Genomic DNA, 23597 nt, shown 5'->3' with positions numbered 1-23597 from the left:
ATTTCCCCCTCCCCACTGACATTTTTAGGATTTTCCTCCTCCCCACTGACATTTTTAGGATATTTCCCCCTCCCCACTGACATTTTTAGGATATTTCCCCTCCCCACTGACATTTTTAGGATTTCCCCCTCCCCACTGACATTTTTAGGATTTCCCCCTCCCCACTGACATTTTTAGGATTTCCCCTTCCCCACTGACATTTTTAGGATTTCCCCCTCCCCACTGACATTTTTAGGATTTCCCCCTCCCCACTGACATTTTTAGGATTTCCCCCTCCCCACTGACCCTTTTTGGGATTTTTCCCCCCCCCCAGGTACGTTTTGGGGCACGAGGCCATGAAGTGCATGCAGACCTCCAACGTTCTGGTTTCGGGGCTCAGGGGTTTGGGGGTCGAGGTGGCCAAAAACCTGGTCCTGGGGGGGGTCAAATCCGTGACCCTGCACGACCCCCAGCCCGCGGCCTGGGCCGACCTGGCCTCGCAGGTGGGTCCTGATGGGGATTTAGGGGTTTTTTTTTGGGTTTTTTTTTGGGGTTTCGGGGTGATTTGAAGGGGTTTGGGGGGGATTTGTGGGGTTTTTTTTGGGGGGGGTTTGGGGATTTTGGGGTGGTTTGGATGGGATTTATTTTTTTTGGATGGGGTTTTTTGGGGGGGGTTGGGATTTTTGGGGGATTTGTAGGGTTTTTTTTGGGGGGTTTGGGGATTTTGGGGTGGTTTGGAGGGGATTTGTGGGGTTTTTTGGGGTGGTTTGGAGCAGTTTTAAGGGGATTTGGGGTGGTTTGGGGGGGATTTGTAGGGGTTTTTTGGGGGGGGGTGTTGGAGTTTTTGGGGGGGATTTGGGGGGGGATTTGTGGGGTTTTTTTGGGGGGTTTGGGGTTTTTGGGGTGGTTTGGAGGAGATTTGTGAGGTTTTTGGGGTGGTTTGGAGCAGTTTTAAGGGGATTTGGGGTGTTTGGGGGGGATTTGTGGGGTTTTCAGGGAGTTTTTGGACTGGTTTGGGGAGGATTTGTGGGGTTTTGGGGGGGGTTTGGGGGTTTTAAGGGTTTTTTGGGGGGTTTGGGGGGATTTGGGGGGTGGTTTTGGGGATTTTGAGGGGTTTTTGGGGTGGTTTGAGGGGGATTTGTAGGGTTTGTTTTGGGGGATTGGGATTTTTGGGGGGATTTGTGGGGTTTTTTATGGGGTTTGGGGGTTTTGGGGTGGTTTGGAGGGGATTTGTGGGGTTTTTGGGGGGGATTTGTGGGGTTTTTTATGGGGTTTGGGGGTTTTGGGGTGGTTTGGATGGGATTTATCGGGGTTTTTTGGGGGGGTTGGGATTTTTGGGGGGATTTGTAGGGTTTATTGGGGGTTTTGGGGTGGTTTGGGGGGGATTTATAGGTTTTTTTGGGCGGGGTTGGGATTTTTGGGGATTTGTGGGGTTTTTGGGGTGGTTTGGAGCGGTTTTAAGGGGATGTGGGGTGGTTTGGAGGGGATTTGTAGGGTTTTTTTTGGGGGGGGTGTTGGGGTATTTGGGGGGGATTTGTGGGGTTTTTTTGGGGGGATTTGTGGGGTTTTTGGGGTGGTTTGGAGCAGTTTTATGGGGATTTGGGGTGTTTGGGGGGGATTTGTGGGTTTTTTTTGGGGGGTTTGGGGTTTTTGGGGTGGTTTGGATGGGATTTATCGGGGTTTTTTGGGGGGGTTGGGATTTTTGGGGGGATTTGTAGGGTTTATTGGGGGGTTTGGGGGATTTGGGGTGGTTTGGGGGGGATTTGTGGGGTTTTGGGGGGGGGTTGGGGGTTTTAAGGGTTTTTTGGGGGGTTTGGGGTGGTTTTGGGGGGATTTGTGGGGTGGTTTTGGGGGTTTTGAGAGGTTTTTGGGGTGGTTTGAGGGGGATTTGTGGGGTTTGTTTTGGGGGGTTGGGATTTTTGGGGGGATTTGTAGGGTTTTTTGTGGGGTTTGGGGGTGGTTTGGAGAGGTTTTGTGGGGTTTTTTTGTGGGGTTTGGGTGTTTTGGGGTGGTTTGGGGGGGATTTGTGGGGTTTTTGGGGTGGTTTGGGGGTTTTAAGGGTTTTTTGGGGGGTTTGGGGTGGTTTGGGGGGATTTGTAGGGTTTTTTTTGGGGGGATTGCGGGTGTTGGGTGTTTTTGAGGATGTTTTGGGGTTTTTGGGTTTTTTTTTTGTTTTTGGGGTGGTTTGGGGGGATTTGTAGGGTTTTTTTTTGGGGGGATTGCGGGTGTTGGGTGTTTTTGAGGATGTTTTGGGGTTTTTGGGTTTTTTTTTTGTTTTTGGGGTGGTTTGGGGGGATTTGTAGGGTTTTGTGGGGTTTGGGGAGGTTTGGGGTTGTTTGGGAGGGATTTGAGGATGTTTTGGGGTATTTGGGGTTTTTTTGGGGGGGGTGGTTGAGGATGTTTTGGTGTAATTTGGGGTTTGAGGGTGGTTTTGGGGTTTTTTTGGGGGGTTTTTGGGGGGTCTTGGGGTTTTTGGGGTGGTTTTGGGGGATTTGAGGGAGTTTTGGGTGGGATTCGTGGGGTGGTTTTGAGGATGTTTTGAGTTTTTTGGGGTTTTTTTTGGGTTCTGGGGTGGTTTGGAAGGAGTTTGGAGGACTTTTAATGGGTTTTTTTTTGGGGTGGTTTGGGAATTTGGGGGGGTTAGGGGTGATTTTAGGGGGGAGTTTTTGGGGTTTTTTGGGTTTTGGGGGGATTTTTGGGATGGTTTGGAGGATTTTTGGGGTTTTGTGGGGTGGTTTGGAGGATGTTTTTGTGGTTTTGGGATTTTTTGGGGGGGATTTTTGGGTGGGTTTGGGGGGGTTTTGGGGTGGTTTTCTGGTTTTTTTTTGGGGGGGATTTTTTGGGATGTTTGGGTGGTTTTTAGGGGATTTGTGGGGTGGTTTTGAGGATGTTTTGGGGTTTTTTTGGATTTTTTTGGGGTCATTAGGGGTGGTTTTCTGGTTTTTTTTGGGGTTTTTTGAGGGGAGTTCGGGGTGGTTTTGGGGGGATTTTGGGGTTTTTTTGGGGGGGATATTTTGGGGTGGTTTTGAGTTTTTTTGGGGGGAGCTGTTTTGGGTTTGTTTGGGTTATTTTGGGATATTTTGGGTTATTTTGGCTTTTTGGTTTTGTTTTGGGTTATTTTTGGGGTTTTGGGGGTTTTATTTGGTTTGGTTTTTGGTATCTTGGGTTATTTTGGGTTATTTTAGGTTTGTTTTGGGATATTTTGGAATTACTTTGGTTTATTTTGGGGTTGTTTTTGGTTTTATTTTGGGGATTTTTGGTTCATTTTTTGGTATTTTTGGGGTTATTTTGGGTTTATTTTGGGTTACTTTAGGTTTCTTTTGGGTTATTTTGGATTTACTTTGGTTTATTTTGGGGTTATTTTTGGGCTTTTTGGGTTTTATTTGGTTCATTTTTTGGTTTTTTTGGGGTTATTTTGGGATATTTTGGGATATTTTGGGTTTATTTGGGTTTATTTTGGGTTAATTTAGGTTTGTTTTGGGTTATTTTGGATTTACTTTGGTTTATTTTGGGGTTATTTTTGCTTTTGGGTTTATTTTGGGTTAAATTGGGTTATTTTGGGGTTATTTTTTTGATATTTTGGGTTCATTTTGGGATATTTTGGGTCACTTAGGTGTTTTCTGGGTTATTTTTGGGTTTATTTTGGGATATTTGGGGTTTATTTTGGGTTTATTTTGGATATTTTGGGTTTATTTTGGGATATTTGGGGTTTATTCTGGGCTCTTTCCCCAGTTTTACCTGCGGGAGGAGGACCTGGGGATATTTGGGTTTATTTTGGGATATTTGGGGTTTATTTTGGGATATTTGGGTTTATTTTGGGATATTTGGGGTTTATTTTGGGATATTTATGGTTTATTTTGGGTTTATTTTGGGATATTTTGGGTTTATTTTGGATATTTTGGGTTTATTTTGGGATATTTGGGGTTTATTTTGGGATATTTGGGGTTTATTTTGGGATATTTTGGGTTTATTTTGGATATTTGGGTTTATTTTGGGATATTTGGGGTTTATTTTGGGATATTTGGGGTTTATTTTGGGATATTTGGGTTTATTTTGGGATATTTATGGTTTATTCTGGGCTCTTTCCCCAGTTTTACCTGCGGGAGGAGGACCTGGGGATATTTTGGGATATTTTGGGGTTTATTTTGGGGTTTATTTTGGGATATTTGGCGTTTATTTTGGATATTTGGGGTTTATTTTGGGATATTTTGGGTTTATTTTGGATATTTTGGGTTTATTTTGGATATTTTGGGTTTATTTTGGGATATTTATTGTTTATTTTGGGATATTTGGGTTTATTTTGGGATATTTTGGGATATTTGGGTTTATTTGGGGATATTTGGGTTTATTTTGGGATATTTGGGGATATTTGGGTTTATTTTGGGATATTTTGGGATATTTGGGTTTATTTTGGGTTTATTTGGGTTTATTTTGGGATATTTTGGGATATTTGGGTTTATTTGGGGATATTTGGGTTTATTTGGGGATATTTATGGTTTATTCTGGGTTCTTTCCCCAGTTTTACCTGCGGGAGGAGGACCTGGGGATATTTTGGGTTTATTTTGGGATATTTTGGGTTTATTTTGGAATATTTTGGGTTTATTTTGGGATATTTGGGGATATTTGGGGTTTATTTTGGGATATTTGGGGTTTATTTTGGGATATTTTGGGTTTATTTTGGATTTTTTGGGTTTATTTGGGGATATTTGGGTTTATTTTGGGATATTTTGGGATATTTGGGGTTTATTTTGGGATATTTGGGTTTATTTTGGGATACTTGGGGATATTTGGGGTTTATTTTGGGATATTTGGGGTTTATTTTGGGATATTTTGGGTTTATTTTGGGATATTTTGGGTTTATTTTGGATATTTGGGGTTTATTTTGGGATATTTGGGGTTTATTTTGGGATATTTGGGTTTATTTTGGGATATTTTGGGATATTTGGGTTTATTTTGGGATATTTTGGGATATTTGGGTTTATTTTGGGATATTTTGGGATATTTGGGTTTATTTTGGGATATTTGGGTTTATTTTGGGTTCTTTCCCCAGTTTTACCTGCGGGAGGAGGACCTGGGGATATTTTGGGATATTTTGGGATATTTGGGTTTATTTTGGGATATTTGGGTTTATTTTGGGATATTTTGGGATATTTGGGTTTATTTTGGGTTTATTTGGGTTTATTTTGGGATATTTTGGGATATTTGGGTTTATTTGGGGATATTTGGGGTTTATTTTGGGTTCTTTCCCCAGTTTTACCTGCGGGAGGAGGACCTGGGGATATTTGGGTTTATTTTGGGTTTATTTTGGAATATTTGGGGTTTATTTTGGGATATTTGGGTTTATTTTGGGATATTTTGGGATATTTGGGTTTATTTTGGGATATTTTGGGATATTTGGGTTTATTTGGGGATACTTGGGGATATTTGGGGTTTATTTTGGGATATTTATGGTTTATTTTGGGATATTTGGGTTTATTTTGGGATATTTGGGGTTTATTCTGGGTTCTTTCCCCAGTTTTACCTGCGGGAGGAGGACCTGGGGCGCAGCCGGGCCGAGGCGACGCTGCCGCGCTTGGCCGAGCTCAATTCCTACGTGGCCGTGAGCAGCACCCGGGAGCCGCTGTCCCAGGAGCTGCTGGGCACCTTCCAGGTGAGACCCGGGCACAGGTGTGTCCACCTGGAGACAGGTGTGTGCCTCACACAGGTGTGCCCACCTGGGGACAGGTGTGACCCAAACACAGGTGTGTCCCCCTGGGGACAGGTGTGCCCCTCACACAGGTGTGCCCACCTGGGGACAGGTGTGACCCAAACACAGGTGTGTCCACCTGGGGACAGGTGTGACCCAAACACAGGTGTGCCCACCTGGGGACAGGTGTGACCCAAACACAGGTGTGCCCACCTGGGGACAGGTGTGTGCCTCACACAGGTGTGCCCACCTGGGGACAGGTGTGACCCAAACACAGGTGTGTCCCCCTGGGGACAGGTGTGCTCCTCACATAGGTGTGTCCCCCTGGGGACAGGTGTGCCCCTCACACAGGTGTGCCCACCTGGGGACAGGTGTGCCCCTCACACAGGTGTGTCTCCCTGGGGCAGGTGTGACCCTCAGTTGTGCCTACTTGGGGACCAAGTGGCCCAGGTAACCCAGGTGGGTGCCCAGCTTAGTCAGGGGGATGCTCAGGTATCTCAGGTGTGTACCCAGGTGTCTCAGATGGCTCAGGTGTCCCAGGTGCATGCCCAGGTGTCTCAGATGGCCCAGGCACGTGCCCAGGTATCTCAGGTATCCCAGGTACATGCCCAGGTGTCTCAGGTGCCCCAGGCGCGTGCCCAGGTGTCTCAGGTATCGTGCCCAGGTGTCTCAGGTGCCCCAGGCGCGTGCCCAGGTGTCTCAGGTATCGTGCCCAGGTATCTCAGGTATCGTGCCCAGGTGTCTCAGGTGCCCCAGGTGCGCGCTCAGGTGTCTCAGGTGTCCCAGGTGCATGCCCAGGTGTCTCAGATGGCCCAGGTGCGTGCCCAGGTATCTCAGGTATCGTGCCCAGGTGTCTCAGGTGCCCCAGGTGCGCGCTCAGGTGTCTCAGGTGCCCCAGGCGCGTGCCCAGGTGAGGCAGGTGCCCCAGGCGCGTGCCCAGGTATCTCGGGTATCGTGACCAGGTGTCTCAGGTGCCCCAGGCGCGTGCCCAGGTGTCTCAGGTATTGTGCCCAGGTGTCTCAGGTGCCCCAGGTGTGCGCTCAGGTATCTCAGGTATCATGCCCAGGTGTCTTAGGTGTCCCAGGTGCATGCCCAGGTGTCTCAGATGGCCCAGGCGCGTGCCCAGGTATCTCAGGTATCGTGCCCAGGTATCTCAGGTATCGTGCCCAGGTGTCTCAGGTGCCCCAGGCGCATGCCCAGGTGAGGCAGGTGCCCCAGGCGCGTGCCCAGGTGTCTCAGGTATCGTGCCCAGGTGTCTCAGGTGTCCCAGGTGCATGCCCAGGTGTCTCAGGTGCCCCAGGCGCGTGCCCAGGTGAGGCAGGTGCCCCTCCCCCGCAGGTGGTGGTCCTGACCAACTCCCCCCTGGAGGAGCAGCTCTGGGTGGGCGATTTCTGCCACAGCCGCGGCATCAAACTGGTGGTGGCCGACACGCGCGGGCTCTTCGGGTGAGGGACCCGCGGGCGTGGGCAGGGGTTGGGGTTGGGGTTTGGGGTTTGGGGTTTGGGGTTTGGGGTTGGGGTTTGGGTTGGGGTTTGGGGTTTGGGGTTTGGGGTTCAGAGTTTTGGGGGTTTGGGGTTGGGGTTGGGGTTTGGGGTTCAGAGTTTTGGGGATTTGGGGTTTGGGGTTTGGGGTTCAGGGGTTGGGGTTGGGGTTCGGGGTTTGGGGTTTGGGGTTCGGGGTTTGGGGTTGGGGTTTGGGGTTTGGGGTTCAGAGTTTGGGGTTTGGGGTTCAGAGTTTGGGGTTCAGAGTTTTGGGGGTTTGGGGTTTGGGGTTGGGGTTCAGGGTTTGGGGTTTGGGTTTGGGGTTTGGGGTTCGGGTTTGGGGTTTGGGGTTCGGGTTTGGGGTTCGGGTTTGGGGTTTGGGGTTTGGGGTTCGGGTTTGGGGTTTGGGTTTGGGGTTTGGGGTTGGGGTTCAGAGTTTGGGGTTGGGGTTCAGAGTTTGGGGTTTGGGGTTGGGGTTCAGAGTTTGGGGTTTGGGGTTCAGGGTTTGGGGTTTGGGGTTCGGGATTCAGAGTTTTGGGGGTTTGGGGTTTGGTGTTGGGGTTCAGAGTTTGGGGTTTGGGGTTCAGAGTTTTGGGGTTTAGGGTTGGGGTTCAGAGTTTGGGGTTTGGGTTTGGGGTTCAGAGTTTTGGGGTTTAGGGTTGGGGTTCAGAGCTTTGGGGTTTGAGGTTGGGGATTTGGGTGGGGGGTTGGGATTTGGGGTTGAGGTTGGGTTTGAGGTTTGGGGTTCAGAGTTTTGGGGTTGCAGTTGGGGTTTGGGGTTTGGGGATTGGGGTGGGGTTGGGGTTTGGGGTGGGCTTTGGGGTAGGGTGTGTGGGTTCAGATTTTGGGGAGGGGGAATCCCTTTTGGGGTGGGGTCCTGTGGGGTGGGTCACTTCTGGGGTTGGATTTTGGGGTGGGATCCTTTATTGGGAGGGGATTTTTAGGGTGGATCCTTTTTGGGGTTCCCCACTGACCCCCCCTCTCACAGGCAGCTGTTCTGTGACTTTGGGGACGACATGGTGGTGACAGACCCCAACGGGGAGCAGCCCCTCAGTGCCATGGTGTCCATGGTCACCAAGGTAGGGGACCCCAGAGGGGACAGAGCTGGGTGTCCATGGGAGGGGACAGCTCTGGGTGTCCATGGGGAGGGGACAGAGCTGGGTGTCCATGGGAGGGGACAGAGCTGGGTGTCCATGGGGAGGGGACAGCTCTGGGGTGTCCATGGGGAGGGGACAGAGCTGGGTGTCCATGGGGAGGGGACAGAGCTGGGTGTCCATGGGGAGGGGACAGCTCTGGGTGTCCATGGGAGGGGACAGAGCTGGGTGTCCATGGGGAGGGGACAGAGCTGGGGTGTCCATGGGGAGGGGACGGAGCTGGGTGTCCATGGGGAGGGGACAGAGCTGGGTGTCCATGGGGAGGGGACAGAGCTGGGTGTCCATGGGGAGGGGACAGCTCTGGGGTGTCCATGGGGAGGGGACAGCTCTGGGGTGTCCATGGGGAGGGGACAGCTCTGGGGTGTCCATGGGGAGGGGACAGAGCTGGGTGTCCATGGGGAGGGGACGGAGCTGGGTGTCCATGGGGAGGGGACAGAGCTGGGTGTCCATGGGGAGGGGACGGAGCTGGGTGTCCATGGGGAGGGGACAGAGCTGGGTGTCCATGGGGAGGGGACAGAGCTGGGTGTCCATGGGGAGGGGACAGAGCTGGGTGTCCCTGGGGAGGGGACAGCTCTGGGGTGTCCATGGGGAGGGGACAGAGCTGGGGTGTCCATGGGGAGGGGACAGCTCTGGGTGTCCATGGGAGGGGACAGCTCTGGGTGTCCATGGGAGGGGACAGAGCTGGGTGTCCATGGGGAGGGGACGGAGCTGGGTGTCCATGGGGAGGGGACAGCTCTGGGGTGTCCATGGGGAGGGGACAGAGCTGGGTGTCCATGGGGAGGGGACAGAGCTGGGTGTCCATGGGGAGGGGACAGCTCTGGGTGTCCATGGGAGGGGACAGAGCTGGGTGTCCATGGGGAGGGGACAGAGCTGGGTGTCCATGGGGAGGGGACAGCTCTGGGGTGTCCATGGGGAGGGGACAGAGCTGGGTGTCCATGGGGAGGGGACAGCTCTGGGTGTCCATGGGAGGGGACAGAGCTGGGTGTCCATGGGGAGGGGACAGCTCTGGGTGTCCATGGGAGGGGACAGAGCTGGGTGTCCATGGGGAGGGGACAGAGCTGGGTGTCCATGGGAGGGGACAGAGCTGGGTGTCCATGGGGAGGGGACGGAGCTGGGTGTCCATGGGGAGGGGACAGAGCTGGGTGTCCCTGGGGAGGGGACAGAGCTGGGTGTCCATGGGGAGGGGACGGAGCTGGGTGTCCCTGGGGAGGGGACAGAGCTGGGTGTCCATGGGAGGGGACAGCTCTGGGGTGTCCATGGGGAGGGGACAGAGCTGGGTGTCCATACATGGGTGCCTGGAAGGGTTTGGAGTGTCCTTGTCCCCCGACTGTCCCCCCTGTCCCCTGACTGTCCCCCGTGTCCCCAGGGCTGTCCAGGGGAGGTGACATGTCTGGACGAGGCTCGGCACGGTTTCGAGACCGGGGACTTTGTCACCTTCACGGAGGTGGAGGGCATGGAGGAGCTCAACACCTGCGGGCCCGTGGAGATCCGTGTGCTGGGTGAGCCCAGATCTGGGGTCCCCCCCTCACCTGGGGGTGCTCTGGGGGTACCTCCCTCACCTGGGGGTGCTCTGTGGGGGTCTGACACACCTGGGGGTGCTCTGGGGGTACCCCCCTCACCGGGGGCCACTCTCGGGGCTCTGACATACCCGGGCCCCTTTTTGGGGTCTCTGAGGGAGCTGGGGCTGTTCTGGGAGTGCCCCCTCACCTGGGTCCATTCTGGAGGGGGGGGGGGGTCTGAAACACCTGGGGCCCTTTTGGGGTCTCTGAGGGAGCTGGGGCTGTTCTGGGGGGGGGGTCCCTCAGGTACCTGCAGCTGTTGTGAGAGGGGGTCTCTGAACCACCTGAGTTATTTTCTGGTGTGCCCCCACACCTGTGTCCCTTTTTGGGGTGCCCCCCACACCAGGGTCCCTTTTTGGGGTGCCCCGGTGACACCCCGGTGTCCCCAGGGCCCTACACGTTCAGCATTGGGGACACCAGTGGCTACGGGGACTACGTGCGGGGTGGCATCGTCACCCAGGTCAAGATGCCCAAGCACATCCACTTTGTGAGTGGTACTGGGAGCACTGGGAAGGATTGGGAGGGGATTGGAAGGGACTGGGAGGGGACTGGGGGGCACTGATAGGGACTGGGAGGGGTTGGGAAGGGATTGGGAGAGACTGGGGGGGCAGTGGGAGGGACTGGGGCGCTACTGGTTTATACTGGGCTGTACAAAGTTATAGTGGGTTGTATTGGTTTATACTGAGCTCTACTGGTTTACGTTGAGCTATGTGGACTTATACTGGGATGTAATGGTTTATATTAAGTTATACTGGCCTGTAATGGTTTATACTAAGTTATACTGGGCTGTAATGGTTTATACTAAGTTAAACTGAGCAGTACTGAGTTATACTGGGTTGTGCTGGTGTGTACTGGTTCATATTGGATTATACGGGTCTGTACTGGTTCATACTGGTTCATACTGGTGCATACTGATTTATACTGGGTTATACTGGTGCGTAGTGGTTCATACTGGGTTATACTGGTGCGTACTGGTTCATACTGGGTTATACTGGTGCGTACTGGTTCATACTGGGCTGTCCCCTGGCAGAAACGGTTGCGGGACGCGCTGGCCGAGCCCGAGATGTTGGTGACGGATTTTGGCAAAGCCGAGAGACCCTCGGTGCTGCACTGGGCGTGGCAGGGCCTGCACCGGTTCCTGCGGCAGCACGGGCACGCGCCGAGACCCCGGCACCAGGTGGGACACTGGGGACACTGGGGGTACTGGGGACACTGGGGACACTGGGGGTACTGGGGGTACTGGGGACAGCAGGGACACTGGGGACTGTGGGGACTGCAGGCGCTCTGGGGATATTGGGGACACTGGGGATACTGGGGACACTGTTGGGTGTGGTGGAGGCCACCATGATCTGCTCCATCGTGGCCACCCCCAGCGCGCTGTCACCAGTTGAGGACGCTGGGGACACTGAGGGTGTTGGGGACGAGGAGTGTCACGGAGGTCACCGTGATGTGGCTCAGCACAACAGCCCTTGGGGACATTGTGGGGTGGTGACACCGGGGACACTGAGGGTGTTGGGGACACGGAGGCCACCAGGGCCCCCAGCAGAATTTGGGGATTTCAGAGGGGTTGGGTGTGGTTGTGGCTTGGTGGGACACTGGGGACACGGAGCCGCTGGGTGTCACTGACCCCCACCGTGGCCCCACTATCTCTTGGGTACACTGGTGACATCCTCCGAGGGTGTCACAGACCCTGGAGTGGCCTCATGGAGGCCACCAACCCCTTCCCCACCGCTGCTCGTGGCCCCTCCCCGCCGTCCCCAGCGCCGCGTCCCCTCTCCTTGTCCCCACGCAGGGTGACGCCGCCGAGGTGGTGGCCCTGACCAAGGAGGTGGCCGCGGGGGCCGAGCTGGACGAGGAGCTGGTGCGGGAATTGGCCTTCCAGGCCACCGGCGACCTGGCCCCGGTCAACGCCTTCATCGGCGGCCTGGCCGCGCAGGAGGTCATGAAGGTACCGTGCCCGTGTCCCCAGGGCCACCTGGGGCTGCTGTCCCTGTGCGTCCCCACGTGTCACAGCCGGCGTCGCTCACCTGCTCCTGTCTGGGCTACCGGAGTTGGTGTCTGTGTCCCCTGGTGTCCCTTGGGGTCACCGCTGTGTCCCTGAGGTCATTGCGTTGTCCTTGTCCTGTCCCTGGTGTCCTGTCCCTGGCATGTCCCCTGGTGTGGCTGCTTTGTCCCTGTCCTGTCCCTGACATATTCCCTAAGATGTCCCTAACATGTCCCCTGATGTCCTGTTGTTGACGTATCCCCTGGAACGTCCCTGACGTGTCCCTGGGATGTCCCTGTCCCTGAGTGTCCCCATGTCCCAGACTGTCCCTGTCCCTGAGTGTCCCCATGTCCCAGGCTGTCCCTGAGTGTCCCCATGTCCCAGACTGTCCCTGTCCCTGAGTGTCCCCATGTCCCAGGCTGTCCCTGAGTGTCCCCATGTCCCAGGCTGTCCCTGTCCCTGGGTGTCCCCATGTCCCAGGCTGTCCCTGAGTGTCCCCATGTCCCAGACTGTCCCTGTCCCCACAGGCTGTGTCGGGGAAGTTCACACCCATCACTCAGTGGCTTTACTTCGACGCACTCGAGTGTCTGCCCGAGGAGAACCGCGACACACTGCTCACCGAGGAGCAGTGCCGGCCGGTGAGGGACACCTGGGGACACCTGGGGTCACCTGGGGGGGCTGGGGACACCTGGGGAACCGCGACACACTGCTCACCGAGGAGCAGTGCCGGCCGGTGAGGGACACCTGGGGACACCTGGGGTCACCTGGGGGGGCTGGGGACACCTGGGGAACCGCGACACACTGCTCACCGAGGAGCAGTGCCGGCCGGTGAGGGACACCTGGGGACACCTGGGGACACCTGGGGTCACCTGGGGGGGCTGGGGACACCTGGGGAACCGCGACACACTGCTCACCGAGGAGCAGTGCCGGCCGGTGAGGGACACCTGGGGGGGGCTGGGGACACCTCTGGGGGTTGGGGGACACTCCTTAGGTTAGGGACCACCCCTGAATGTTGGGGACATCCTTGGGGGACTGAGGGGACACCTGTGGGGCTGGGTGGTGTCACCTTGTGGGGAACATGAGCTGGAGGATTGCCGTTGGTCACTCGTTGGGGACAGCAGGTGCCTCACGGGTTCAAGGTGGTCACTCCTTGGGGACACTGAGCCACGGCCGCTGTCACCCCCCCGCGTCCCCATGGTGGCTCTGCAGCCCCGGGGGTGTCCCCTGGCAGGTGACACAGCCAGGTGACGCCGGTGTCACATCGTCCCCAGCGCAACAGCCGCTACGACGGGCAGATCGCCGTGTTCGGGGCCGAGCTGCAGGCCAAGCTGGGTGCCCAGAAATACTTTGTGGTCAGTGACACTTTGTGGTCAGTGTCCCCAATGTCCCCAACCCTGTCCTCCATCGTCCACGAGTCTCTGGTGTTGTCACCTGCTCCTCAAATGTCACCAAAGTTCCCTTTGTGGATTTATCAAGTGTCACCTCCCACCCGCATGGCTCCAGCCCTCCTGGGCCACCCTGAGTGTCCCCAGGTGTCCCTCAGGTGTCCCTCGGTGTCCTCACACGTTTCCTGATTGTTCTTTCGTGTCCTGTCCTCAACGTCTCTCACGTCCCAAACTCTGTTCAGGTGTCCTTAGAGTGTCCCAAAGTGTCCCCTCACTCCCGTCCCTTTCCCACCGTGTGTCCCCAACCCTCCCCAGGCCACCTCCTGCTCTGTCCCCACATGTCCTCCACCCCCTGGGCCCCCTTGTGCCGTGTCCCCACCTCTGTCCTCACACGTCCCCACGTGTCCCCAACCCCATAGTCCCCCTCCTGCCGTGTCCCCACGTGTCCCCGCGTGTCCCCGGCAGGTGGGGGCGGGGGCCATCGGCTGCGAGCTGCTCAAGAACTTTGCCATGGTGGGCCTGGGCTGCGGCCCCGAGGGCAGCGTCACCGTCACCGACATGGACACCATCGAGAAGTCCAACCTCAACCGCCAGTTCCTCTTCCGGCCGTGGGACGTCACGGTGAGGGTTGGCCAACGTTGGGTTGGCCAACATTGGGTTGGCTACACCGAGCTGGAGGTGGGCGGGGAGGGAGGAGTTGGGGGGACAATGAGGAGCAGAGTTTGGGGGGGTCATGAGGGGTGGAGCCAATGGGGGTTGGGCATCCATCCTTAAGATGCTGCCGTTGAGTTGGCCAAGGCCAACGGTTGAGTTTCATGGCTTAACTATCAACGATTGAGTTCCATGCTCAAGGCCAACGGTTGAGTTTCTTGGCCAATGTCAATGATTGATTTTCCTGGTTCATATCAAGGACTGAGTTTTGTGCTCAACATCAACAATTGAGTTTCATGGCCAATGTTACCAATTGCATTTTGCGCTCATCGGAGTTTCTTGGCCAACATCAACAACCACATTTTGTGCTCAACGTCAACGGTTGAGTTTCTTGCCCAATACCAACAGTTGATTTTACTGGTTTCTATCAACGATTGAGTTTTGTGATCGTCAATGGTTGAGTTTCACGCTCAACATCAACACTTGAGTTTCTTGGCCAACATCAACAATTGAGTTCCTTGGGCAATGTTACCGGTTCAGTTTTGCGCTCGTCAAAGTTTCTTTGCCAACGCCAATGATTGATTTTCCTGGTTAATATCAATGATTGAGTTTTGTGCCTCATCCCCAACAGCTGAATTTCTTGGCCAACATCAACAACTGAGTTTCACGCTCATCATCAACGGCTGAGTTTCTTTATCAACACCAATGGTTGTGGTTTTTTGCCAGTGATTGATTTTCCTGGTTAATATCAATTAATTGATTTTTGTGCTCAACGCAAACAGTTGCGTTTCTCGGCCAACACCCGTGGTTGAGTGTCTTAGCCAATGTCACCTGTTGAGTTTCTTGGCCAACACCAACGGTTGAGTTTCTTGGCCAGTGTCACCAACTCATTTTCTGGAATCATCAGGTTAGGAAAGGGGCGTGGCCTACAAGGGCGTGTCCGAAGGGGCGGGGCTCACACCCAGGTGTCCTCCCCACCCACAGAAGCTGAAGTCGGAGCGGGCGGCGGCGGCGGCGCGGGAGATGAACCCGGCGCTGCGCATCAGCAGCCGCACCGACCGCGTGGGCCCCGACACCGAGCGCGTCTACGACGACGACTTCTTCGAGGGGCTGGACGGCGTCGCCAACGCGCTGGACAACGTGGACGCACGTGAGCGCGGGGGCTGGGGGGCACGGGGACCCTGGGGGGGCTGCCCCATAGCCCCTGGGGTGCCCCATATCTGAGGCTGCCCCATAGCCCTTGGGGCGCCCCATATCTGCGGGTTCCTCCTACCTGAGGGCGCTCCATAGTCCTGGGGTGCCCCATAACAGAAACTGCCCCATATTTGAATTTCCCCCATATCCGGGTCCCCCACAGCCCATGGGGGTGCTCTATATTCATGGGGTGCCCCATAACCCCCAGAGATGTTAGGCAGTGTGCTGTGGGGTGTCTCCTTTCTGGGGGTGCCCCACACCCCCTGACCCACCCCATAACCCTGCCCCACACCCCATGGACGGGACTGTACATGGAGCATGTTTTCTATAGGATCCCCTATATCCCCTGGTCATGCCCTACAACCCTGTGGGGTGCCCCACACCCCCCGACCCACCCCATAACTCTGCCCCACACCCCATGCTCAGGACTGTACATGGACCGGCGCTGCGTTTATTACCGGAAGCCGCTGCTGGAGTCGGGCACGCTGGGCACGAAGGGCAACGTGCAGGTGGTGATCCCATTCCTGAGTGAGTCCTACAGCTCCAGCCAGGACCCCCCCGAGAAGGCCATTCCCATCTGCACCCTCAAGAACTTCCCCAACGCCATCGAGCACACGCTGCAGGTACGTGCAGGTGTGCCCCAGGTGTGCGGGGCACCTGCTGCGCCAGGATGGAAGGGGTTAAAAATGGTTGGGTGATGTTTGAGGGGTTCTGGGTGTTGTTTTGGGGTATCCCAGACTCTGGGTTTCCTGGTTTGGGGGATCCTGGGCACTGGGGTCCCATTTCGGGGGTTCCCTGGTTTTAGGGAGGTTCTGGACACTGGGGTCCCATTTTAGGGTGTCCTGGACACTTGGGTCCCCATTTTGGGGGGTCCTGGACACCAAGTTCCCTGTTTTTTTGAGGTTTTGGGTTCTGATTTTGGGCATTGTGGTTTTGAGGGGTCCTGGACACTGGGGTCCCATTTTGGGGGATCCCAGACACAGGGTTCCCTGGTTTTAAGGGGTCCTGGACACTGGAGTTGTGCTCTGGGGGGTCCTGGACACAAGGTTCCCTATTTTTTGGGATCCTGAACACCGGGGTTCTGGTTTTGGGGGACCCTGGAGAGCACAGGGATCACATTTTGGGAGATCTTGGGCACTGGAGTTGTTGTTTCGGGGGGTTGTGGACACCGGGTTCCCTGGTTTGGGGGGTTTTGGGTTCTGGTTCTTGGGGGGTCCTGGAGAGCACAGGGATCCCAGTTTGGATCGCTGGTTTTGGAGGTGCTGGGTTCGGGGTTCTGATTTTGGGGGTGTGGACAATGCAGTCCTTGGTTTTGGGGGGGTCCTGGGTTCTGTTTTAGGGGATCCTGGACACCGGAGTCCCCATTTGGGGGGGTTTCGGACGCCGGGTTGTGGTTTGGGGGTGTCCTGGACACTGCAGTCCCCATTTTGGGGTACCCTGGTGCCAGGCCCCCCCAGTGACACCCCCTCAATCTGCAGTGGGCGCGTGACGAGTTCGAGGGGCTCTTCAAACAACCGGCCGAGAACGTGAACCAGTACCTGATGTGAGTGGGGGGCACGGGCACCCCAAAATCCCACGGGAGTACCCCAGGGATCACCAGGTCCTGGAGCGGACTCTGTGACCCCCCCGACCCCCTGTACCCCCTTTTCCCAGCGACCCCAAGTTCCTGGAGCAGACCCTGCACTGCCCTAACCCCCCCTGTACCCCATTTTTCCCCAAGGGACCCCAAGTTCCTGGAGCAGTCCCTTACCCCTGCACCCCATTTTTCCCCAGGGACCCCAAGTTCCTGGAGCAGTCCCTTACCCCTGCACCCCATTTTTCCCCAGGGACCCCAAATTCCTGGAGCAGTCCCTTACCCCTGCACCCCATTTTTCCCTTGGGACCCGAAATTCCTGGAGCAGTCCCTAACCCCTGCACCCCATTTTTCCCCAGGGACCCCAAGTTCCTGGAGCAGTCCCTAACCCCTGCACCCCATTTTTCCCCAGGGACCCCAAATTCCTGGAGCAGTCCCTTACCCCTGCACCCCATTTTTCCCCAGGGACCCCAAGTTCCTGGAGCAGTCCCTAACCCCTGTACCCCATTTTTCCCCAGGGACCCCAAGTTCCTGGAGCAGTCCCTAACCCCTGTACCCCATTTTTCCCCAGGGACCCCAAGTTCCTGGAGCAGTCCCTTACCCCTGCACCCCATTTTTCCCCAGGGACCCCAAGTTCCTGGAGCAGTCCCTTACCCCTGCACCCCATTTTTCCCCAGGGACCCCAAATTCCTGGAGCAGTCCCTTACCCCTGCACCCCATTTTTCCCTTGGGACCCGAAATTCCTGGAGCAGTCCCTAACCCCTGCACCCCATTTTTCCCCAGGGACCCCAAGTTCCTGGAGCAGTCCCTAACCCCTGCACCCCATTTTTCCCCAGGGACCCCAAATTCCTGGAGCAGTCCCTTGCCCCTGCACCCCATTTTTCCCTTGGGACCCCAAGTTCCTGGAGCAGTCCCTAACCCCTGCACCCCATTTTTCCCCAGGGACCCCAAGTTCCTGGAGCAGTCCCTAACCCCTGCACCCCATTTTTCCCCAGGGACCCCAAATTCCTGGAGCAGTCCCTTACCCCTGCACCCCATTTTTCCCTTGGGACCCCAAGTTCCTGGAGCAGTCCCTAACCCCTGCACCCCATTTTTCCCCAGGGACCCCAAATTCCTGGAGCAGTCCCTAACCCCTGCACCCCATTTTTCCCCAGGGACCCCAAGTTCCTGGAGCAGTCCCTAACCCCTGCACCCCATTTTTCCCCAGGGACCCCAAGTTCCTGGAGCAGTCCCTAACCCCTGCACCCCATTTTTCCCCAGGGACCCCAAGTTCCTGGAGCGGACCCTGCGCCTGGCAGGGACGCAGCCCCTGGAGGTTCTGGAGGCCGTGCAGCGCAGCCTGGTCAGCGACCGGCCCCGAGCCTGGCCCGACTGCGTGGCCTGGGCCTGCCGGCACTGGCACCTCCAGTACAGCAACAACATCCGTCAGCTGCTGCACAACTTCCCCCCGGGCCAGGTGGGCACCCCTTGTTACCTGTTAGCACCAATTAATTACATCGGTAGCATCCATTTGTGACTGCTGTTAACTCAAAATAGCTCATTTACCCGATTACCCCATGAACCCAACCTCATTTATAAACCCAACATCCCCCAGCTGCTGCACAACTTCCCCCCGGGCCAGGTGACAGCACCTTTATTACCTCATTAACTCCAATTAATTATACTGTTAGCCTAATTAATTACATATTTAACCCCAAATAACTCATTTGCCCCAATCAATTACCTCGTTTACCCCAACCTCACTTACCCCAATATCTGCCAGCTGCTGCACAACTTCCCTTCCACCAAGTGGGCACCCCTTAATTACCTCATTAACACCAGTTAACTTTGTCAACCAGTTAATTACCTCTTTAACACCAATTAACTTTGTCAACCAGTTAATTAACTCATTAACATGGATTAATTACCTCATTTACTCCACTTACCTCATTTACCCCAACACCCACCAGCTGCTGCACAACTTCTCCCACCCCTTAACCACCTCATTAACACCAATTAATTACCTGGTTAATTACCTCATTAACTCCAATTAATTAGTTGATTATCCCAGTTAATTGCCTTGCTAGCCCTGACTTTTGCCCCCCACAGAAGACGAACTCGGGGACGCTGTTCTGGTCGGGGCCCAAGCGCTGCCCCCACCCCCTCGTGTTCGACCCCGACAACGTGAGTGGGGTCACTGGGGGGAGGAGCTGGGTCACCTGGGGTGTCACCTGACGGGGTCACCTGCGTCACGTGGGGGTGTCACCTGAGGGGGTCAACTGGGGGTGTGATCTGGGGGTGTCACCTGGGGGGGGGGGGGTCACCTGAGGGGTGGGGCTGTGTTACCTGGCAGGGGACATCTCCTTTAGTTGGGACTTCTTCCTCTGAGTGCCACCTCTCCCCCTTTGGGTTCCACCTGTACCCACCTGGGTGCCACCTGTGCCCCTCTGAGTGCCACCTGTACCCACCTGGGTGCCACCTGTACCCACCTGAGTGTCACCTGTGCCCACAGCCCCTGCACCTGGACTACGTGGTGGCAGCTGCCAACCTGTTTGCCCAGAGCTACGGCATCGCGGGCTCGCGGGACCGCGCGGCCGTGGCCGAGCTGCTGCGCCACGTGCACGTGCCCCCCTTCGCCCCCAAGGCCGGCGTGCGCATCCACGTGTCGGACCAGGAGCTGCAGAGCACCAGTGCCACGCTGGGTACGGCTGCTGGGGGAACTGGGAGTGCTGGGAGAGGGGCTGGGGGCACTGGGGAACTGCCAGGGTACAGATACTGGGGGAACTGGGAGTGCTGGGAGAGGGGCTGGGAGCACTGGGGAACTGCCAGGGTACAGATACTGGGGGAACTGGGAGTGCTGGGAGAGGGGCTGGGGGCACTGGGGAACTGCCAGGGTACAGATACTGGGGGAACTGGGAGTGCTGGGAGAGGGGCTGCGGGCACTGGGGAACTGCCAGGGTACAGATACTGGGGGAACTGGGAGTGCTGGGAGAGGGGCTGGGAGCACTGGGGAACTGCCAGGGTACAGATACTGGGGGAACTGGGAGTGCTGGGAGAGGGGCTGGGGGCACTGGGGAACTGCCAGGGTACAGATACTGGGGGAACTGGGAGTGCTGGGAGAGGGGCTGCGGGCACTGGGGAACTGCCAGGGTACAGATACTGGGGGAACTGGGAGTGCTGGGAGAGGGGCTGGGAGCACTGGGGAACTGCCAGGGTACAGATACTGGGGGAACTGGGAGTGCTGGGAGAGGGGCTGGGGGCACTGGGGAACTGCCAGGGTACAGATACTGGGGGAACTGGGAGTGCTGGGAGAGGGGTTGGGAGCACTGGGGAACTGCCAGGGTACAGATACTGGGGGAACTGGGAGTGCTGGGAGAGGGGCTGGGAGCACTGGGGAACTGCCAGGGTACAGATACTGGGGGAACTGGGAGTGCTGGGAGAGGGGCTGGGGGCACTGGGGAACTGCCAGGGTACAGATACTGGGGGAACTGGGAGTGCTGGGAGAGGGGTTGGGAGCACTGGGGAACTGCCAGGGTACAGATACTGGGGGAACTGGGAGTGCTGGGAGAGGGGCTGGGGGCACTGGGGAGCTGCCAGGGTACAGATACTGGGGGAACTGGGAGTGCTGGGAGAGGGGCTGGGGGCACTGGGGAACTGCCAGGGTACAGATACTGGGGGAACTGGGAGTGCTGGGAGAGGGGCTGGGGGCACTGGGGAACTGCCAGGGTACAGATACTGGGGGAACTGGGAGTGCTGGGAGAGGGGCTGGGGGCACTGGGGAACTGCCAGGGTACAGATACTGGGGGAACTGGGAGTGCTGGGAGAGGGGTTGGGAGCACTGGGGAACTGCCAGGGTACAGATACTGGGGGAACTGGGAGTGCTGGGAGAGGGGCTGGGGGCACTGGGGAGCTGCCAGGGTACAGATACTGGGGGAACTGGGAGTGCTGGGAGAGGGGCTGCGGGCACTGGGGAGCTGCCAGTGCCACACTGGGTACGGGCTGGGGAGACTGGGGAGCACTGGGGGAGAACTGGGCAGACTGGCAATGCCAATTTGGGTGGGGGGCTGGGGGTGCCGTGGGGGTCCCGTGGGTGCTGTGGGTGTCCCATGGGGGTGCCGTGGGTGCCGTGGGGGTCCCGTGGGTGCCGTGGGGGTCCCGTTGGTGCCGTGGGGGTGCCGGGGGTCCCACGTGCGCCCCTCCCCACAGATGACGGGCGCCTGGAGGAGCTGAAGGCGTCTCTGCCCAGCCCCGAGGAGCTCCCGGGCTTCCGAATGTTCCCCATCGACTTCGAGAAGGTGGGTGCTGCCCCCCGACCCCTGTGGGTGACCCCCACCCATCCCTGCTGCCCCCCGACCCCTGTGGGTGACCCCCACCCATCCCTGCTGCCCCCCGACCCCTGTGGGTGACCCCCACCCATCCCTGCTGCCCCCTGACCCCTGTGGGTGCCCCCCACCCATCCCTGCTGCCCCCCGACCCCTGTGGGTGCCCCCCACCCATCCCTGCTGCCCCCCGACCCCTGTGGGTGCCCCCCACCCATCCCTGCTGCCCCCCGACCCCTGTGGGTGCCCCCCACCCATCCCTGCTGCCCCCTGACCCCTGTGGGTGCCCCCCACCCATCCCTGCTGCCCCCCGACCCCTTTGGGTGCCCCCCACCCACCCCGCTGTCCCCAGGACGATGACACCAATTTCCACATGGATTTCATCGTGGCCGCCTCCAACCTGCGGGCGGAGAACTACGACATCCCCCCAGCCGACCGCCACAAGGTGGGTACTGGGAGAACTGGGGGCACTGGGAGAGGGGCTGGGAGCACAGAAAGAGCACTGGGAACACTGGGGGTACTGGGTGGGGGGGCAATGGGGGCACTAGAAATGCCACCTTGGGTCTGGGGGCTCTGTGGGGTTATTATGGGGTGCTAAGGGGTGCTGGAGGGGTTCTGTGGAGTGTTCCAGGGGTCATTATGGGATGTGTGACACACCCAGAACCCCTACAAATCCCACAGCACCCGCAAAGCCCTGGGTGGGGGGAGAAGACATGAAATGCTATGAACCCCTCAAACTAATTTGTTTTTGCCATTCCCCAAACCCTAAATCCTCTTTTTTGTTTTGTTTTTGTTTTGTTTTTGTTTTTGTTTTTACTATCCCTAGAGCAAACTGATCGCGGGGAAGATCATCCCGGCCATCGCCACCACCACGGCAGCCGTGGTGGGCCTGGCGTGCCTGGAGCTCTTCAAGCTGGTGCAGGGGCACCGCAGGCTGAGCTCCTACAAAAACGCTTTCCTCAACCTGGCACTGCCCTTCGTGGGCTTCTCCGAGCCCCTCGCCTGCCCCCGCAACAAGGTGGGCACTCACCGTGGGGACAGCGACGTGGGCACGGGGGGGTTCGGGTCGTGGGGGTGTGAGTAGAAGGGATTTGGGGTCACTGTGGGGCTGGGGGTGTGGGCAGAGGAGGTTTGGGGTCATGGGGATGTTGGCAGAGGAGGTTTGGGGTCACTGTGGGGCTGGGGGTCTGGGCAGAGGACACTTGGGGTCACAGTGAGGACAGGTGTCATTCCCAGAGGGGATTCGGGGTCACAGTGAGGACAGGTGTCATTCCCAGAGGGGATTCGGGGTCACAGTGAGGACAGGTGTCATTCCCAGAGGGGATTCGGGGTCACAGTGAGGACAGGTGTCATTCCCAGAGGGGATTCGGGGTCACAGTGAGGACAGGTGTCATTCCCAGAGGGGATTCGGGGTCACAGTGAGGACAGGTGTCATTCCCAGAGGGGATTCGGGGTCCCCCCGTGGCTCTGACCATCCCCTGCCATGTCCCCAGTACTACGAGGTGGAGTGGACGCTGTGGGACCGGTTCGAGGTGCAGGGGCTGCAGCCCGACGGGCAGGAGATGACCCTGCGCCAGTTCCTCACCTACTTCAAGGTACTGGGAGCCACTGGGAGCAGCTGGGAGGGGACAACTGAGGGACCCTGACCAAGAGGAGAGTGCTGGGAATGGTCCAAGCCCTGTGATGGCTGATGTCCCCCCAGGCCCTCCTGACCCCAAGGTGGCCCATGTCCCCAAGCCCCGCTGAGCCCGCGTCCCTCCGTGTCCCCACAGGAGCAGCACCGACTGGAGATCACCATGCTGTCCCAGGGCGTGTCCATGCTCTACTCCTTCTTCATGCCGGCCGCGAAACTGCGCGAGCGCCAGGACCAACCGTAGGGCTGGGGACGCTGGGGGAACTGGGGATACTGGGGGGCAGCCGGGACACTGAAGACACTGGGGATACTGGGGGACAGCAGGGACACAGGTGGGGTCCAGGGCAGGGGACAGGACAGGAGGGTTGGAGGAAGGCCTGGCCCATGGCAGGGATGTGTCCTGGGGACGAGAACGCTGTCCTGTGCTGGGGGGACATGTCCCAGGGCTGGGGACAGGGTGTGGCCGTGTCCCTTCTGCACTCGCGGTGTCCCCTCCCGTCCCCATAGGATGAGCTGTGCCACGTGTCCCTGCCATGTCCCCCCTGTCCCCGCAGGGTGGCAGAAATCACTGCTCATGTCCTGCCACGTTCTCCTGTCCCCGCGGGGTGACAGAGACCAGACCCCCTGTCCCCACGGGGTGACAGACACTGTACCCCATGTCCCTGCCATGTCCCCCCCCGTCCCCGCAGGATGACAGAGATCGTGACGCGGGTGTCCAAGAAGAAGCTGGGCCGCCACGTCAAGGCTCTGGTGTTCGAGCTCTGCTGCAACGACGACAGCGACGCCGACATCGAGGTGCCCTACGTGCGCTACACCATCCGCTAGGGGGCGCGCCCGGCCCCGCCCCCTCCGCCCGGCCCCGCCCCAACAGGTCACGCCCCATCACGCCACGCCCCCTCTCCATAGTCGTCGTTGTGTCGGCCCCGCCCCTGAGATGGGGTGGGGCTTGGGGGCGGGGCGAGGACCCCACCCAATAAATATAGACCTTGGCAAAAAAGGGGGGCGTGTCCGAGTCACGTG

The 23597-nt window shown here is 57.4% G+C and overlaps 1 protein-coding gene across 2 annotated transcripts in view; it reads left to right on the top strand.

The window, feature by feature from the left end:
• Window positions 1-23569, top strand: part of UBA1 (ubiquitin like modifier activating enzyme 1) — a 29181-nt gene extending 5612 nt beyond the window's left edge. Inside the window, exons 4-26 of one of the 2 annotated variants that reach the window (XM_062511914.1) lie at window positions 314-482; window positions 5495-5629; window positions 7004-7110; window positions 8135-8225; window positions 9667-9799; window positions 10249-10346; window positions 10890-11036; window positions 11652-11807; window positions 12371-12481; window positions 13115-13195; window positions 13694-13849; window positions 14864-15029; window positions 15500-15696; window positions 16552-16616; window positions 17907-18102; window positions 18738-18809; window positions 19138-19327; window positions 20832-20920; window positions 21297-21389; window positions 21771-21962; window positions 22438-22539; window positions 22717-22817; window positions 23267-23569. In XM_062511914.1, coding sequence (XP_062367898.1) covers window positions 314-482; window positions 5495-5629; window positions 7004-7110; window positions 8135-8225; window positions 9667-9799; window positions 10249-10346; window positions 10890-11036; window positions 11652-11807; window positions 12371-12481; window positions 13115-13195; window positions 13694-13849; window positions 14864-15029; window positions 15500-15696; window positions 16552-16616; window positions 17907-18102; window positions 18738-18809; window positions 19138-19327; window positions 20832-20920; window positions 21297-21389; window positions 21771-21962; window positions 22438-22539; window positions 22717-22817; window positions 23267-23402 — 2983 coding nt within the window. In that variant the 3' untranslated portion in view covers window positions 23403-23569. Of the gene's footprint in view, window positions 1-313; window positions 483-5494; window positions 5630-7003; window positions 7111-8134; window positions 8226-9666; window positions 9800-10248; window positions 10347-10889; window positions 11037-11651; window positions 11808-12370; window positions 12482-13114; window positions 13196-13693; window positions 13850-14863; window positions 15030-15499; window positions 15697-16551; window positions 16617-17906; window positions 18103-18734; window positions 18810-19137; window positions 19328-20831; window positions 20921-21296; window positions 21390-21770; window positions 21963-22437; window positions 22540-22716; window positions 22818-23266 lie in introns of both variants that reach the window. The other variant, XM_062511913.1, reaches the window with a different exon arrangement.
• The last annotated feature ends 28 nt before the right edge of the window (window positions 23570-23597 follow it).

The sequence above is a fragment of the Cinclus cinclus genome, chromosome 33, assembly GCF_963662255.1.
Source record: "Cinclus cinclus chromosome 33, bCinCin1.1, whole genome shotgun sequence".
Taxonomy (NCBI): domain Eukaryota; kingdom Metazoa; phylum Chordata; class Aves; order Passeriformes; family Cinclidae; genus Cinclus; species Cinclus cinclus.
The sequence above is the reverse complement of the archived record's forward strand: the minus strand, read 5'-3'. Positions and strand labels throughout refer to the sequence as shown.